This window comes from Simochromis diagramma, unplaced genomic scaffold, assembly GCF_900408965.1.
Source record: "Simochromis diagramma unplaced genomic scaffold, fSimDia1.1 OVJJ01000604.1, whole genome shotgun sequence".
Lineage (NCBI taxonomy): Eukaryota > Metazoa > Chordata > Actinopteri > Cichliformes > Cichlidae > Simochromis > Simochromis diagramma.
The window spans coordinates 1,041,921-1,060,848 of NW_024387416.1; the positions used below are offsets into that span (position 1 = coordinate 1,041,921).

The following is an 18,928-nucleotide window of genomic DNA, read 5'->3' on the forward strand; positions in this document are numbered from 1 at the left end:
GCAGCAACTCATTCCTGACCCAGAGCGACCACTCTACTCTTTTCCAGCTAAGAACCACGGCCCTGAACTTAGAGTTGCTAATTCTCATCCCACCTGCTCCACTCTTGGCTGCAAACAGCCTCAGTGCAGGCTGCTGGAGATCACGGTTCGATGAAGCCAAAAGAAGCACATCATCTGTAAAAAGCAGAGACAAGATACCCAAACTCGCCCTCCACCTAGAGTTTCTTGGCTGCGCCTAGATATTCTGTCCATAAATATTATGAACAGAATCAGTGGCAGAGGTCAGCTTTCTCAGATACAGTAGATCCAGCTGCATCTCAAATGTGACATGATATTTACTAAACGTTACCTTTACAAGGCAAGAGAATTTTAAGCATGTTTAAAGATAAAAGACATTTTAAGACAGTTTGACCTTATTTGACTTTGAAAAAGAGGTCATTGGTCCAAAGTGGTGTGATATTTCCTCATTCCCTGTATGCCTGCATGTTGTCAATGCAAACAATGGCAGTAAGAAACAGTTTTCAATAGCTCTATCAAGCATTGTTGTCACTGTGACCTTCAAATTAATCTTTTGACCTTGAAGGAAGGATCAGAGGTCACAGGTGACGTGACTTTTGAATCTTTATACATAACTTTCTATAGGTTGAAAATACATAGCACACTTGTAAGACTCATAGTTTCTCATTTTTAAGGCTTTTTGTTAATTTTCTACCAATAAATTGTTAAGTTGACCTTGAAGACATCGGTGGATGTCGGGCAAATTTGAATGGGCTGTTAAAACGACCCCACTCTCCACCTCTGCAAAGTTTTATCAGAATTCATTCAAAACCTTTCGAGTTATCATGTTTTCAGGCAGAATAATGACATGCAAACACTGAAAACATAACCTCCATGGCGGGGTAATTTTGTGGGGAACAAACTGACTGACAAAAGTGATAAAATATTGGAACAATTTAAAAAAACAAAACTCAGATATTACAAAAAAAATAATAAAAATACAGGCCCCAGTTGGTAAGATGAGGGTTAAACACAATTACACTTTTTACAAAGAGGCGATGGAACAAAATTAAATCAAGTACGAGCAAGAACAGAATGGAAAAAACCTCACTGAAAATGTATAAAGTACCAAAGCTGGATACCTTAGTGAGGTCACAGATCCTCAGAAGGTCGCTCCGGGCTTCGCCTTCATACACCCGCCTTCGTTCCCTGGCAACATCGATATCCTCTTCCTTCGCAGGCAGCCACTTCCCTGAAATAAGTCTAGCGGAGAGAGTCAAACACAGTTGGCATAATACCCTTCATTAAAATTAACACGAACTCGTGTGACAAATTATGTTGGTCAAAGTTTAAGCTCAATGAAACAATCTCTGCAATTTTCATAAATAGATGAAGCCACGGGCATTAGTTCCTATGGCAACCTCGCTTTTAGAGTACAAAACACTACAAAAAAAAAGAGTGGAAAAAAAGAAAGAAAGACATAATTGGTTTGAATTTGGTAAAACACATTTGCAGAGCAACAGATGTTTCATATAAAGTCAATATAGAGCGTATTACTAATCCTAACAGCTGCGAACAGGAGAGAATTTGTTTATCTGACAAAACACAAGGAAGAGTTGTTTTTTTGTTTTAAAGTTTCTTACAGTCACCTTGGTTTGCAGAAGAATTTATACTGGATGAGGATTGTAACGGCAAACATGACAATTCCCTGGATGGACATGGCACAAAGGTTCTTTCCCACCATTTCCCAGCTCAGCGGGTTCTTGAAACGGTCCTCCCCTGATAAGAAAATTAGCAGACGCACACAGGAGAAAAGCAGGTAATTACACAGATTATTTCCACGTGTCACGTCACAGTAACTTCCAACCCTTAACAGCGAGCCCCGAGGATGAGTTAACGGACACGCTGTCAAAACAAAAGGGAAATAAGCAGATGTGTTTTCGTTCACGGACAGCCAAATGTGTCTTTGTCAGACGCTGGTGTTGCTGAGACGCATTTGTTGGTGAAAGGCGGCAGTTTAAAAAGCCACTTAGCCTTTGCATAATAATAAAAAAAATAAATGCTGTCACCTATGTCATGGGAAGAAATTGCTGACATCCTGTACTTTTCATGTTGAAGCCATATTTTTATTTTTTGGCTAATGAACATGCAAGTAAAGTAAACCGTTGACAGCCCACCACTCTAACCATTATCATATCTGCTCTCTTTTCCTCTCCCTCACGGCTTCCACAGCCCTTAAGGCCAAGGGTGGGGTGGGGGGGGGGGGGTGCAAAGGAGACAAGAAAAACGAAAAGAGCTTTCAGTCTCATTCTCGGGTAAATAGCCCCTTTCCACACTAGCCTTTTTAAGTTGTGATTGCTTTTCTCTTCCTTCTCTCCAACCGCCGCCGCAAATGATTCCTCAAACCGCTATTTCCTGCTCCATCTCTCCACAGATAAGACCCCCTTTTTCCTCTTGCATGTGCCTCTTTGCTTCTTGATGACCTCCTCAATACCGGCTCCACCTCCACAAGCACCATTACACTGTTTTTTTCCCTATCCTGTCTAAATTTAACTCATGCAGAGTGTGCAGCTGTAGTGGACACTAGGGAGCTGCGTTTCTGGTCAAATATCGGAGAACTAACGTTTAGAACGAAATAGCATCGTATCAGTGGAGAAACGGGTGGAATACGAGACACAGCGCCATATAAATGCTCCTTTGTGGGCTATTATTATTATATTTTTGGATGGCGTGTACATTTCTAGCAATATTTTATGGTATTCCAATAACTTAAAGGCTCCAGTCATTTGCCAGTGTAACAGAGAACAGAGCAGTGTGGTGGGCGACTGCGATGCAGAAACGGGTTATGCAAATGTTTCGTTGCAAAGATCCACAGAACATTTATTCTGGCTGTTTTCAGAGCAGCACGCGGTGCAGTTGTGTTTGTTGTTGTTTACTAAAAGACAACGGCGAGGTTTGCAAGTAAAATGGAAGAAATCTGCGGCGCAAGTTGCTCTAAATAATTTAAGAGGCACAAAGTATAGGAGAGCAGGATGGAAATTTATACAAGCGGTCCGCTGTGATAAATTAGGTGCTGCAGCTGACTGCTGAGTGAGAGGAAACCGAGTCTGGTAAAATCGGTGGCACTTTGAGGCACCGGGGTGAGATAAGCATGTTTTAAAGGGTTTTATAAATATACCAGCGCTCTCTTTTTTTCTTCTTCTTTTTTTGCTAATCCGCTTTACACGCTGAGCTAGCTTTCTCTGCCCATGCATTACCTGTACATGTCACTAACTTGTGTTTTTATTCTGTTGTGGTCTTTTTTCCCCTCCCTGTGCTCCCTCTCCTTCACCTTTCTGCAGATACGGTCTTCGTGTTTCTGATCTGCGGTTATTGGCCCTACCAACCTGCCCAGTGTTTATTGCCTGTTATTTCTCCAACACTCATCTTTTCTCACTCTGCTCTCCTCTCACCCCAACATGTGGAGGCAAGACAGCTGCCCCGACCTGAGATTTTATCCCGTTAAAAAGGAATGTCTGCCAAGCGTTTCCCAAAGAGGAGACTGATGCTTTTTCTCTCTCTCGCTGAAATGCTGTAAAGTATTGAGCTTACTATGCAAAGTACCCTTAGATGACATCCATTTAGAGCCAAATGAATCTAACCGGATGTAATCTAAGGGTACTTTGCACTAACTTTGACAAAATTTCTGTCATTTTGCCTCCGTACGCCATCACAGTGGATTTTAAATCAAATAAGATGTGATTGAAGCGCCAGCTTTCAGATTTAATTTGGTGGGTTTTACAAAAAGTTGATGTTAACTGTCATTTTTAGACATAATCCCCCATTTTCAGAGCCTCAAAATTAATTGTACAAGCTAGCAACATTTCAAATATAAAGATTTTTTTTTAAATATTTCAATGAAAATGCTTTCCATACTGAGTCTCAAACTCATGCTGTGTGTCCTCCCTTGAGAAGCTCTGCTAAGGCCTTTACTGCAGCCGCCTTCAGTTGCTGCTGGTTTGCAGCTCTTTGCTGCATTCACGTTTACCTTCAGTAACTAAAACAGTATGCTCTGTTGGGTTGGGATCCAGTGAATGACTTTTCTACTTAAAAACATCCCATTTGTTCTGTGTGAAACTCTCGGGTTGGTTTTGGTCCATTTGCACTGAGAAGCAGTTTTGCAGCATTTGGCTGAATCTGAGCAGAGAGTACAGCCCTGTGCACTTCAGCCCATGTGTTCCCTCCACGTTTAACAGATGATACAGTATGCTACGGCTCGTCAGCTGCTCTTTGCTATCCTCATATTATCCTCATTCATTTTGTTTTCATTTGTCCAAAGGATTTTTTCCCCCCAATTAATTAATCAATCAATCGAGTGTAACCAGTGGTTTGCATCTTGATTGTAGACTTTGACGATGGCATACCTACCTCGTTGAGAGTGGTCTCAACTTAGCTGGATCTTGTGAAGGGAATTTTCTTAACTATGGAAAGATCATCCACTTTCTTCTGTGGTCTTTCAGGCCTTGTGGTGTTTCTGCTGGATTTTGGGGGGGTTTCAGCCTAATTATGGCCTCCCTTATTTACATCTATGTCCCTTTGGACCTCATATTAGAATTCTAGGGAAAAGGCCTCACAAGACAATGAAATTTAAGCCGCTAAAAATCAGGGACTGCATAAAAATATGATTCCCGAACTGTTAATGCAGTACCTTTGCCAAACCCCTTGAATTAAACCTGAACGTCTGGGCTTCAATCACATCTTCATTGACCACTGTGGTGTCACTGTCCAAAAGCACACGAACCCATTTCACATCTTAAAATCTAGCACTACTGTGTGAAACAGTCCTTTCTGTATTCCATACTATGATATCATCCTCTCACCAAAGTTGCTGAAGAGTGTGGCCGTTGCCTGGTTCTTGGCCATGTCAATCAGCCCTCTGCCCAGACAGAAGTGTGGGAATATCAGCAGCACCTGCTTCACTATGTTGTTGATGTGGGTGATATTCTGTTGAGAAAAATGCACACAGACACACAGGATACACATTAGTGGCACGAGGACGTTTTGGATATTTAAACCCTGACTGGGAATTGCACAGTTACAAGCTCAATATGTTGACAATTCTAGGCCTGAATCAGCAGAGCCAGAGTGAGAGCTTTGGAAAATAGCTTGAAGCTCCCTGATGCAAGTGCACATAATTAACAAACATCCTGCGCTGTGCTTGCACGCTGAGCGCGGGTGTATTGCGGTGCACCAAATAGCATGCCGAGGGAACTCGGTGCATCAAGGTTCATCTACCTTCTCGATGCTGGAATTTAGGAGACGTAAGGGAACGTACCGTGTGATCTGTGGGGAGGAGCACGTACAGTAGAGCTCAGTATGTGCAAACACAAACAGATCAGTTGATGCTCAGGGAAGCAGATGCTTAAAATCATAACTAAAGGTAAAGGAAACACCCAGACACCAAAGAGTCACAGGTGGGACGAAGAAAAGCACAGGTACTCTGTCTTCTTTTGGTTCTTCTGATAAAGCACCACAACAACAAAAAGACAGAAACACAAACCCAAAGCATATTGTTTCAGTGTTTCACAAGGCATAGGCAGAAATAAAGTCTTATCTTGACAGCGTATTTCCACATAACAACTTTTTTTTCCTTTCTAAAATTGTACAGTTCCTTTCTCTCCACATTTGACCTGCCGGTGGTTAGAACACTGACAGCTTAATAAAGTACAAAAGCAACAATTAATTCAATTAAGACACAGCGGACCAGGCTGTAACGGACTGGCACAAGCGAGGAAGGAAGTACAGGAGAGGGGGTAAAACAGGAGAAGGCAGAGCAAAAGGGCAACATATTACTGTGGCTTCACAACCGAGTTCATGCATTATGCATAGTGCTCTATTGCTGCATAGTCTTCAAAGCTCTTGCATACATGGATAGAGACTACAAATTCATCATTTCTGTTTTCTGGGCGAGCCTGCGAGATTAGGTGGGGCGGCGGCAGAGGTGCGATTTGTTAAAGCTGTGTGCAAGATTTCCAAATGATGGCCATTATTGTCACAGAATTTATTCATGCATGCGTGTAACAGCTCTGTGAAATTAGTTTCAGTGACTAAGCTTTCAATTGGCAGTTACAATGCGAGTGTGAGGCCTTATGAGTCTGCCAGCCTTAATAAAAAGCCAGATTTAAAGATATTTCAGTCTGCACTTTTACTGGATGTCAGCTTATTGTGTAAATGCAAGTAAAACATGACACTTTTTAAATAAGACAACATACTCTGTCAGATATTAGCAGGTGGGAAGTGAGACCGTGATCGAGGGGGAAAGGCAAACAAAGAATAAATAAATAAATAAATAAAAAAAACTGTTGACAAGACTTTTTTTCTCCCAAGGAGGTGTGGGGGCACATTTAGCCTGTGCACATTAAGAATACATATGGTGCTGCTGCTGTATATCTGCCTTGCTTTAGTAACTTACAGGCGTCCTCAAGCTAGCTCCTTCCTGCCTTCATACTAAGCTAACCACATGCTGCTTCCATATTCAGCAGACAGATGTATTACTGATCCTATCTAGCTTTTGCACTCTTGCTTTCACTGCTTCTCCTTATCCCTGTGATCATTGGAGCCAGGAACAAATCTGATCACAAAGGGGACAAAGATACTAGTGTACAGTAGCTCCAAATATAGCTAAAGATCTGCGGCCATGCTAAAGAGAAAGTACACTCTGTATCAGTTCTAAGGTTTGATGTATCAGGGCTTAAAATCATGCAAATGCAACCTCGGATGAACTACAAAACATGACATATACACAGCCATTCTTCATTTAACAAAAACTCCACCCTCACTGCTTCTATATGAGTTTAGAGGTTTGGCTCTCCAATTACTGCTTAATGGAGACTGAGGGGGAATAAACTGTAAAGCACGGTGGTGGAGGGGTGATGATTTGGGCTTGTTTTACAGCCACAGGACTGCAAAACAAATGTCTTTCAAATGTGAGACCATCGGTCTGCAAAAGCTTGGCTGAAACTGGATCATTTAGCAGGACAAAGATTCCAATCGAATCTACAACAGAGTGAAAATGTGTCGCAAAGGATATCTACAACCATAGGTGTACTTTTCTTTTTCCCATGACTATATGGGGATACTTTGTATGAAAGGTCCTTGTCATTGATAAAAATAAAATGAAATAGTAATAAAACGCTCTAAGATTTTTACTGTATAATAATTCTCGTAACAGGAAATGTTCCGATGTGTGTTTGAGGTCATCTGAATGAGACGAGCAACAATCCAACTTCCAAACTTACACTTACAATAAGTGTTCACTGGCCTAGTTCTCTCGGGCAGATCCAAGACCGTGATGAAAAGGTCTCATTGATCACGATGTCGACGCAAACCTTTAGACGTCTTTAGATGTTCAGCAGCAATTCATCATTTCTTTTATCTACACTTATACATTTTCTTGAGGACAGGAGGGTAAGAAGAGCTGCAATAACAATGCATATTCAACAAAAATTGGTGCATCTTGTTACTGGTTACACCACATTTTTTTTGAACACTTGAACCCTGCTTACCAAAGGAGAAAAATGGTTAAATGGTATCATTTAAATCACTAATTTATATTTGTGTATTAGTATTTTCTCTTTAGCCAATTACTTGATTGCCTATATGGAGGAAAGATATACTTTACTGCAACAATTTGCTGTAGCAGAAAACAAGTTTACCCTCAAAGTTGACACTAACGTTCTTTTCTTGGCGTTTGCAAACATATTTTTATCCCCCAGGATGTTCACAATGTATGTAACCACTCAAATGCAAGCATCGGGGGATTTGCTAAAGGCACCTCTATTCTTTACATTCAACACTAAGCCTAAACAGAGATAAGAAAGTCAAATAAATAAACAACAGCTATGACCTTGGCAGAGAGCAGCCCATCCATCTGGCAGAGGAATGCAAAAAGCAGCGAGACCTAATTTGAGATCGATACATGAAATAACATATCTCCTCCTGACTGGGTGTTCATCAAGGAGATCTAAGAGGTTCTTTGTCGAAGATGATAAAACGCCGGACAATTTCCCCCCTTGTGTTTGCGCTATGTGCCCATAAATCATTTTCAAATGGTTTTTAAAGGTGGTATTGTCTGCGCTGTGCTTATCTGACCCATATCCCTACACGTGCTTATTCCCACAGCGTGGCTTCATTCATAATGCTGCGAATCACAATGAAAGCAGACAAGCAGAGGATGTATGGCTCAAACAGCTGGGGAAGATATTTTTCAAGAGATGACATTCCTGTGGTTTTGAGATACTGTAGGAGTTCTGTCGTGAGCAATCAACTACATTAAACCTTTGCCTGTTTTAAGCACAGCGTCGATAAATTCTTCTGGACTTAAAACAATGTACTCCAATTACACTACATGAGGTAAGCGGTACCTGGCCACGCCGCCACACCGATACATTTATCCTGGAAAATCTATGGGTGCCTGCGGTTATCTCTTAGAGGCACGTGGTGGAAGTATTGACTCAGACAGCGCTTCAAGCGTACAAGGCAGGCTGGGATTGATGCAATCCACAGGGAGTTGGACAGTCCTGAGGGAAAGAAAATCTCCCATTGGTCTCAAGACAAAACTAGGGCACCAAGTCTATAACACTGCAGCGCTGCTTTCCCACTCTGCTACTCTTATTTTTTTTCCTTTCTTCCCATTTTCTCCCCTGGAAAAATGGTGCTATGCCCAAAAGGGATCTAGATTCACCCAGTGCTTGAAAAGAAAAAACAGACTGAAAGCCGGAAGCTTTACTTTTGAGCGACACTGTTTAAATATCGCCGCCGCCGCCGAGCAGCCTGAAAGTGATGAGGCGCAGCTTTGAAATCGCAGAAGCTGCGAGAGGAGAAGGCTGGATAGAGCTGTCATGTGCAGGATCTGCCGTTTCTGTTGAACTGGAGCACGTCGGGGCACTGTCATATCTGCGCTAGCTAGTTTGTGAAGAGTCTGTTCCGGGGAGATATCAGCTCTGAACTGGGGGAGACATGGAAACCTGGAGAGCTGTAACATGTGAGTTGATTGATGTTGACCCGTCAGACTCTTATCGGCGGCGAAATCGGGTCAGATTAGCAGAATTATCTCGGACCTCCGTCCCCATCGAGTCTCAGAGAAACACGCTGCTCCTAATGCCTCAATCGAGCGAAATGGGCAGTAAATCCGTCCCTTTACACCGGCCCGTGGGCAAAGCGCTGTCCGTTAAATTATCAGGAATGGCGCCCTTTATGAGTAATACGCTCCGCTAACGTCGCATCAATAAATAAAGAGAATGCAGACACAACAAAATGACCACAGTGACTTTCTTGGAGGAGAGACGCGCTCGTGAAGAATACAAATTGATGATGAATGTCGGCGATAATGAAATCACGATGCAAATGAGGCCGCCTCGTTAGGAGACAGGAAACATCCCATGCCATCACGGAGCGGGCGCCAGAAGATCAAGTCGCAGGCAGGCGTGTCGGAGGGGGCAGACCGCGCAGAGGCAAGAGTCTTTGAGACGACATTACGCTGCGTCTGAAGTGGCAGATCGGGGATGTGGGAGACATTCTGATGAAGCGTCAGATGCAAACGCAGCTCGGCACCGCACCGTGCTCTTGTGTCTGTTGACAAGGGATGACTGATCAGCACGAGGCTAAAAATACGTGGTGAGGTGGGAAAAAACCAAATGAGAGAGCGGGCGATGCGTGGGAATCGTGCAAATAACAATTAAGGCTGCAAATGTGTTTAGACGTATTCAGATCAGAGAACAAACGAGAAAGATGTCAGAAAAGTAGAGAAATCGTTTAAAAAACTTGAGATTGTTCTGTCTGAGTCCTGGCTGTTTGCACAAATTGCGTATTCAGATATTTTCTTTTTTACGTAATTTATTTAAATTCTAATAAAACAGTACAATGACTGACAGTCTGTCTCTCTCCAAACAGAGCTCTGCATTTCTTATTTAGCTCGTGTTTGGTGTCTTTGTCTTTTCATTCCACTGAGACTGGAGCAGCTTGCAGTTAAAATGAACACTTGCTGAAAGATGGATGAGCAAAGTTCTCTGAAGACCCAATTCTCAGCAAACGATTTAACATTAAAAAGAATAGGCAAAATAATTCCTTTGAAAAATCCTCGAGAGGATAAAGGAAATATATTAAAAGTTATACCAGGTGGGAACACACCCCACCCACGCGCATGGAAGCCTTTGCTTTGGAAAAAAAAAAAAATGGAAAAACACTGAGCGTTTATCTATGATTCAAGTCAATTAGCCATCCGCAGCTATAGCTTCTGCATAAATATCATTTTTATGGAGCCTGAAAGTCTGCGCCTGCTGTTTCACAGGAAGTGTGTCGCCTGTCGCGTTAAAAATGTGCATGCATGCATGTGTGTCTCCTACTTTTCCGTCCGCACAGACTCTGTATGCGTGTGTGAGCGTGTGAGCGTGTGGTGAGGGTGACACTTACATCATCATCGAAGAGCTCCATGATAAAGGTGGCCACGCTGCTGTTAATACCAATGAAGAGGTTGATGCAGGTCAGCACCACGTAAGCTGTGCTGGGCACGCTGAAGATGAAGGAGAACGGGTACATCATGGGCGTGATAGCCCAGCTTAAAATAAAAAACACAAAACAAAGTAAAACAGTGTTACAAAATATAAAATATAGAAGTTAAAATAACAAAGGTGGTCTCCAGTGCGATCCATGCTCGTTAAACTCTCCGAGGACAATTTGTATAACGGCAAATATCATGCTAGCAGCTACTGAATCCTTGCTATTTTCGATTCACGAATGCGGATTACCAGGTCAGCTGTGCCATTTGATGGCCTCCTCTGATCATTTGCATTTTCAGTAAGTGACCCATGAAAGCACTGCCAACTGAATGCTGCCCACGCTCGGCAGTCAGCGGTTCAAGCTCGGTATCACAAGCAGATCAAGTGAGGCACTGGTGTTGTGGTGCCACGGTGCCAACCCCGGTCATATAACCAGACCTTTGAATGTAATTTGAAAGTAACACGTTTTGATCTCATTACATTTACTCAAGTGCTGGAGTTTCAGTTTGACCTACTTCAGAGGCGTGTGTGCAACTTTCTGATTCAGTTCTTTTTAGATTAGGAATCTTTGGAAACAGACTGCAGCCTCACTCTGAGAAGCACACAGACCTGTTTGTACGAGCTAAGCTATACAGCATGTCTCCTTCACTATGTGCCATAGCTGTATCTGATATCCCTGCGGTGGTGTTTTTCCTGGATCATCAAAACCAATGTTGGTCCAGTTGCAACATTGCAAGTGACCAATCATCATCAATGTTACGATGTCATAGGTTTGCAGGGTGGAAAAAGCCGACCGATGTGGTTAGGGTCAGGGTCAGGGTTGGGGATTAGGACGTGATCAGTTAGGCTTAGGGTTTGGTGTGTGTCACTTCCAATGACTAGTATTACTAACCTATTTGTGTGCACTGGTGCATCTTTCAATGGACGTAGTATAAGTATTACACAAAGTACAAACTATTGCAAAAAATGTATAAAATACGTTATAATAAACGCACTGGATTGAATTGGAGATATGAATTAAAGATTAGTGGCATAAACGTCAGTTCTTCGATTACTCTGGATTTGTGGGGCTTTTTGACACTGTCACAGATAACTATTTACCCCTTGGACACCTAAAAGGAGAAACCCTTGTCCCCTTTTTCTGAACTGAATGGTTTCTGTCACACTTCAAACGGCTTTTAGGACAAAATGACTGGTTATGCAACAAAAGGGTAGTCTTTACCTGTACAGCTTACTACCTGCTAGAACCTGTTCAAATGGTCATCATACCACATATTTACTGACATTTCGTGAGGTGTCAAAACTCTTCATTAAGGGTACGGGGGAGGGGAAGTTGCCAAATGTCATCTTCATTTGGGAAAGTCTTAATAGTTCAAATGAACAAAGGAAGTGTAAGTAGCGTGGAAGTGAGCTAATGCTTCTTAGCTGGTGATTCTGAGGTAGTGCACTTTTAAAGTTCTCCTACAGCGTGGAAAGGCTGGTTCAACAATGAATAACAACACAAACTTTGAAGGTAAACTTTAATCAAGTGTTAAAGTTGCACGTGTGAGTTGAACAGGTCTGTTGCTCCCTGTATTTTTTACCTCACAGAAAACAGGAGCTGCTGGTTTACTGAGTAATTTTTGCGTGACTGATTTTTATCTCTTTAACAAAAAAGTCACACGGTAACACAAACTAACTAATTTACCGAAGCAGCAGCAGTGGACAAACAAACTTTGAACTACTGGTAAACTACTGGTTTCGTTCATTGAGTGTGGTGGAGTGAAACAGATTCACTTCCTCATCAGAAAGTTGGCTGACATCAGGTAAACAATGTAAGTGGTCTAAATGGACATTATGCACCTTTTTTAGGCAGTTAAATGGATTTTTGATGACTCCATCCGCAGCTGAACATGGCTTTAATTTCTGTGGTTGATCTCTAAAATGTAATATAATGACACGTTTCAGCTGGAAACAGCTTATTTAACCTTGACTGACTGACTGAAGTGAGTAGCTTCTCATTTCTTAAACAACCACGTAAAAAGACACATCCTGTGGTCGTGGAAAAGATGTTCTCTGTTTCAGAAGGCTCAGATTTAATGGTCTGTATCAAGCAAACAACACAATTCAGGAGTTTACTAAAACTATTAAAACTGGGTTAAACTATTCAACACAGTACAAAAGGCTGAAGGGACTCAAAGAAGAAATGTGAAAATCATGACTGATCATGATCAGAGGTCAAATTAATAGTTGAACTCACAGCTAAGTAAAAGCATTTATACACACACAATGTAAAGAGAACTCCAGGGATCAGGACTAAACAGTTGTCTGGCCTTAAGAAAACCACTTATCAGTTTGGCTACTTGGGGAAAAAAACAATTCAGTTCACCAGGGATGTTTAAAGGTTGGACTGTGGAGCGATGGAGAACAGTCATGTGGTCTGATGAGTCCAGATTTACCCTGTTCCTGAGTGCTGGCACATCAGGTTAAGAAGAGAGGCGGGTGAAGTGATGCATCATCACGCCTCGTGCTTACAGTAAAAGCCTGATCTCAGGTTGCTTCAGTTGGTCAAGGTTCAGCAACATTATCTCCTCAAAAACGCAGTCAGCTAACTACCTGCATTTACTGATCGACCAGAGTTTCTCCATTAATGAATTTCTTCTTCTTTCCGACGGCGTGGACATGTTCCAAGATGATAATGCCAGGATTTATCGGGCTCAAATTGTGAAAGATGGGTTCAGTGAAAGTAAAACGTCCTTTTCACAGATGGATCGACCACCACAGCGGAGACCTCACCTTAACCCCACTGAGATCTTAATCCCTTTACTTTGTCACGGCAAACCTCTAACGTGCCGTCATCGGAGCTAAAGGTAGGGCAACAAAATATTACAGTGCGTACCAAGAACTTACATTTCAGCCAATACCTGCACTACTATGACAGCTTTCTATTGTGGATACCTGAAGTGTTCAGAAGTCAATCAATGAATATTAAAAGACAGCCCGTCCCAGAAATCTGGGCACGCCATAATTCTCTGAGCTACTCTGAAATATGTCATTTACTCACCCATAAAAAATAAGCAAGAGGATCAAAGCCGGCAGGTTAGGAGGGGAAACATAGGCTTTTTGTTGGAAGGCGAGGAAGATCACAATCACGATGAAGCAGGGGACGATGTAGTTACACTGTAAACACAAACACACAAAATAAAGCACAGGCCAGCGCAGGCTTAAAAAGGTCACTCTTTAGGGTGGTTACGACTCCATTAAAGCGTTATGACTTTTTTTTTTTCCCACGCCAACTGAAAGACCGTGTAATTATAAAATGTGTAGATGACTTTTTAATTAGCGAATGTATCCGGCTTTAGTTTTCTAATTAATCCAGTGAATAACAGAGCCATCTGATTCTCGTGTGTTTGAAGCAAGCGGTCGCTCAGTGACACGCTGAATTGGATGCATGTACAATGGCTCTATAAAATTTTGATCTAAGACTAATATTTATCCAACGATTGTTTAAATCCATTCAACTTCAAATCAAACCAGACAGCACGCTTTTTACTAGTCGACTTTTTTCCCCCCCCTACAGAAGTAAACAAACATAACTGATGATGCTATTATTATATAATCACCCTTCGGATTAATATCCCCCCTGGCGAACAAATGGAATACTGCAGATAATAGACATACAATGTATCAGGTTACAATGATACATGTTTATTACAGAAAAAGTTTAGACTGAAATATTAAAGAGCTTTCAGACTAGATTCACTGTAATATCCTTATTGTTGATAGAGCGTGCATGGTAATGCGGGGAGCTTCGGGCAAGAATCATTAGACAGGCTCCTTAGGTGCATTTGTCTTCCACCCAGACAGCATTTATCCACCATAATGATGAGTGTCCTGATGCAATTTCTTTACCAAAGGTACCTGATGAAATGTTTACTTCCATTATGCCTCGGGGAAACTGCCGGTAAGCCTGTTGAGCATAACCAGCAGGGGCAGCTGCTGTCGATAATTACGCCTCAGCCAATAACTGTCTCAGGTGAAGCTTTTCCCAGTAGCCAGCAGTGTCAAAGCTACATTGTCAATTACAGTGGATGGATATTTTTACATTTAGCCTTAGGTGGGCAAAAAAAGGCCCAAAGTAGTATATTACAAGGGTAGTATAAAATAAAGCAGGCGAAAACTGCTGGGGTGAATCACATTATAGTATATATTACACAGTATTTACCTGGCTTTAATGGGTCAGGTAACAGAGCCGGAGCTTCAGAAAGAGAGAATATTTGAGGCGCAGACACAGCTGTCAGATAAAGCTGGTACTTACCATGTCCCAGGCAAAATTGGCCAACCAGTAGACAGCTGGGTTTACTCCACTGACAAATTGCAGATGCTTGGCTTTGTTCACCCTCTCTTGGATTAGGAAGAGGACAAAGCTGGCAGGGATGAAGGACATGGCAAAGATAACGCAGATGGACACCACGACGTCAGTGGAGGTTGTGGCCCTGTGATTGAAGAGGACACAGCATAGAAAAAGTTGACTGGCGAGCTATTAGGGGCAAAAGAAAGTGGATATTAAACTTTGTCCATGGGGCTAAATATAAAGTTTGATTCTGAGGTGATGTAGACTACGTTGGCTTTGAAAATATATGGAGCACACAAAGAAAATCATTAGAATTTACATTCTGTCTACTATCACAGGCTGTATATAAAAGATGGACACAGCTACCGTGACCCTTTAGTTTTAAACTCTTTTAGTTTCATGTTCAAACCCTTGAGCTTAGGATTGTGACTGTCACCATCTTGGTGTTTTCAAAGAGACTTGATGATCTGACTGAGAAACTGAGGGACATAAAATAGGACTGTGTCGACCTCCGCCTGCACAGGTCCGCAGACAGACCTCCTGAGATTATAGACAAGCAAGGGACTATAAACCTATCAGGAACATATACAGGGAGTGCAGAATTATTAGGCAAGTTGTATTTTTGAGGAATAATTTTATTATTGAACAACAACCATGTTCTCAATGAACCCAAAAAACTCATTAAAATCAAAGGTGAATGTTTTTGGAAGTAGTTTTTAGTTTGTTTTTAGTTTGAGCTATTTTAGGGGGATATCTGTGTGTGCAGGTGACTATTACTGTGCATAATTATTAGGCAACTTAACAAAAAACAAATATATACCCATTTCAATTATTTAGTTTTACCAGTGAAACCAATATAACATCTCCACATTCACAAATATACATTTCTGACATTCAAAAACAAAACAAAAACAAATCAGCGACCAATATAGCCACCTTTCTTTGCAAGGACACTCAAAAGCCTGCCATCCATGGATTCTGTCAGTGTTTTGATCTGTTCACCATCAACATTGCGTGCAGCAGCAACCACAGCCTCCCAGACACTGTTCAGAGAGGTGTACTGTTTTCCCTCCTTGTAAATCTCACATTTGATGATGGACCACAGGTTCTCAATGGGGTTCAGATCAGGTGAACAAGGAGGCCATGTCATTAGTTTTTCTTCTTTTATACCCTTTCTTGCCAGCCACGCTGTGGAGTACTTGGACGCGTGTGATGGAGCATTGTCCTGCATGAAAATCATGTTTTTCTTGAAGGATGCAGACTTCTTCCTGTACCACTGCTTGAAGAAGGTGTCTTCCAGAAACTGGCAGTAGGACTGGGATTTGAGCTTGACTCCATCCTCAACCCGAAAAGGCCCCACAAGCTCATCTTTGATGATACCAGCCCAAACCAGTACTCCACCTCCACCTTGCTGGCGTCTGAGTCGGACTGGAGCTCTCTGCCCTTTACCAATCCAGCCACGGGCCCATCCATCTGGCCCATCAAGACTCACTCTCATTTCATCAGTCCATAAAACCTTAGAAAAACCAGTCTTGAGATATTTCTTGGCCCAGTCTTGACGTTTCAGCTTGTGTGTCTTGTTCAGTGGTGGTCGTCTTTCAGCCTTTCTTACCTTGGCCATGTCTCTGAGTATTGCACACCTTGTGCTTTTGGGCACTCCAGTGATGTTGCAGCTCTGAAATATGGCCAAACTGGTGGCAAGTGGCATCTTGGCAGCTGCACGCTTGACTTTTCTCAGTTCATGGGCAGTTATTTGGCGCCTTGGTTTTTCCACACGCTTCTTGCGACCCTGTTGACTATTTTGAATGAAACGCTTGATTGTTCGATGATCACGCTTCAGAAGCTTTGCAATTTTGAGACTGCTGCATCCCTCTGCAAGATATCTCACTATTTTTGACTTTTCTGAGCCTGTCAAGTCCTTCTTTTGACCCATTTTGCCAAAGGAAAGGACGTTGCCTAATAATTATGCACACCTGATATAGGGTGTTGATGTCATTAGACCACACCCCTTCTCATTACAGAGATGCACATCACCTAATATGCTTAATTGGTAGTAGGCTTTCGAGCCTATACAGCTTGGAGTAAGACAACATGCATGAAGAGGATGATGTGGACAAAATACTCATTTGCCTAATAATTCTGCACTCCCTGTATACCGAGGTCACAGTCCAAAGGGTCGTTTTCCAACAGATTTCTATAGAACCCAAAATTATTTTGCATTGAGAGAAATCGCCCCCTGCTGGCCATTAGAAAGAATGTAGGTGTAATGCTGCAGTCACACTGGGGAAAAACAGATGTTGCCGTGCAGCAGAATGTCATGATCCCTGCTTTTGAAATATCTGTGACCACTCGCAGTCAGTTGCCATCTTCAAAGCAACTTCCACTTATTTGCTAAACTGAGACAGACTGTGACAGTTTGGAGACAAGTTGCCTCCCACCAGGTGACCTGTGTAATCAGTGTTGCTGGCACAACCTCTGGACATCCCAACTACTTGCAATCTACCTCCGATGGCAACAAAAGTCGGTGCATTCACTGGGCAACCACAAATTTTCCCTAGTCACAAGAAGGTTCCCATCCTATTTTTACTTCAGTGTAACTGAGGTGTTGGGTAGTTTCTGATTCACATCACATTTTTGCTACGTCCATCTTTTATCAGTCTGTGGCACCTACTAGGTTTTCAAAGCTACGGAGTAAGTCCCCGGGGCCTGTAAGGCGCTTTGGATAAAATCATCCACATGAACAGCAGTATGAGAGATATAACACATATAATAACAGACTTTATGAAATACAGAACTGCAGTCCATGAACCTTCGGTTTTCCATCCTTATGAGGTATTCACTGTATTTTAATGTACTTCATGGGGAATATGGACGCACTTGGTTTTCTATTTTCATGAGAACGCACTATTTACTACCTCTAATATCATTCACAAGGCCATCACTGCTGTGACATCAGTGACAATAAAGAACAGCCGTGGAAGAGTCCGGACTGTCCTGTGGGCGAAATTCAGTCTTTTGTGTGTATAAAACCAGTTTTAAGAGTTTCTGTTAAAAATCAGCAGGTCTGTTATCAGGAAATGAGCCCGATGACACTTGAAACAATGTCAAAACAACTTTTGGCTCATTTCCTGTAATTAAGACATAATCAAATTTAACACTAGGCAACGATGCACTTAAACTAATTCCGCTACACCTGCAAAAATAAGTCAGATAACTAATGTTTCAATGTTCTTGTTAGTATTGATGTCTACATTAGCCTAGCTTTTACAGCACTGACTGATTGCTGTTTGTACCTGATAGAATTTTAAAAAAAGAAGCTTTTAAATGTCACCGGCCTTCTGAAACTACGACACGTTTAGGGCTCCTTTTTGTCTCTTTCCAGCTTGTCCAACAGCACATCCTAAAATCTTAGAAGACTTTTTCATCCGCAACAATATCCATGTCACACACAAATCTCTCAAATTTCCCCTGCCGTGCGTCTTTATTTATGCCACGCTACCTTTGGAAGTGTCTTTTACTGCGTCTGCTCATTTAGCATTGGATAAAACTGCGATCTGTGACTCTGACCACCCCAACTGCCCCCACAACCCTCCCAAATCCTCACCCCTTGCCTCCTGATAATCTTTCACGAGTCTTCCCGCTGCTTAATTAGCATATGAAATAAGTTACCCTGCGTGGCTACATGTCCATATTTATCATCGCCAACCAGGCGCAATTAGAACACGTAAATATGAAATCATTAACAGCAGTGCGTGCCAGCCCACATTTCTAGCAGTTTTCGAGGGCTGCGTGCTCTGTTTGGGTGGGGAGGTAATGTAGGGGACAAAGCTGTGAATGATCGCAGGCTGAATGCTTGAAGGTGGTTAATTGCTGTGAAAAGAGGACAAGCAATCTGCTAATTAACTACTAATGCAAGTGCAGGGAAGATGTGCAGTGGGAGTAAAGCTTTATAGTTTGTGTTGCCTTCCTTAAGTTTTCATTATTATTATTATTTTATTTAGGGTGGCTGCAGGGGATTGTTATGCTGAAAAGATGCTAAAAACACAAGATAACAAATTGGCTG

General features: G+C 42.1%; 1 protein-coding gene across 2 annotated transcripts in view; it reads right to left on the reverse strand.

Annotated features, from left to right (window-relative positions):
• The window catches only part of LOC120721800 (phospholipid-transporting ATPase ABCA1-like), a 189,804-nt gene that overhangs the window by 38,521 nt on the left and 132,355 nt on the right, over positions 1-18,928 (reverse strand). For both annotated transcript variants that reach the window (XM_040012354.1, XM_040012355.1), the window contains exons 37-42: positions 14,830-15,007; positions 13,576-13,691; positions 10,447-10,591; positions 4,857-4,980; positions 1,647-1,776; positions 1,140-1,260 (exon numbers count right to left, since the gene is read on the reverse strand). In XM_040012354.1, coding sequence (XP_039868288.1) covers positions 1,140-1,260; positions 1,647-1,776; positions 4,857-4,980; positions 10,447-10,591; positions 13,576-13,691; positions 14,830-15,007 — 814 coding nt within the window. The remainder of the gene's footprint in view (positions 1-1,139; positions 1,261-1,646; positions 1,777-4,856; positions 4,981-10,446; positions 10,592-13,575; positions 13,692-14,829; positions 15,008-18,928) is intronic.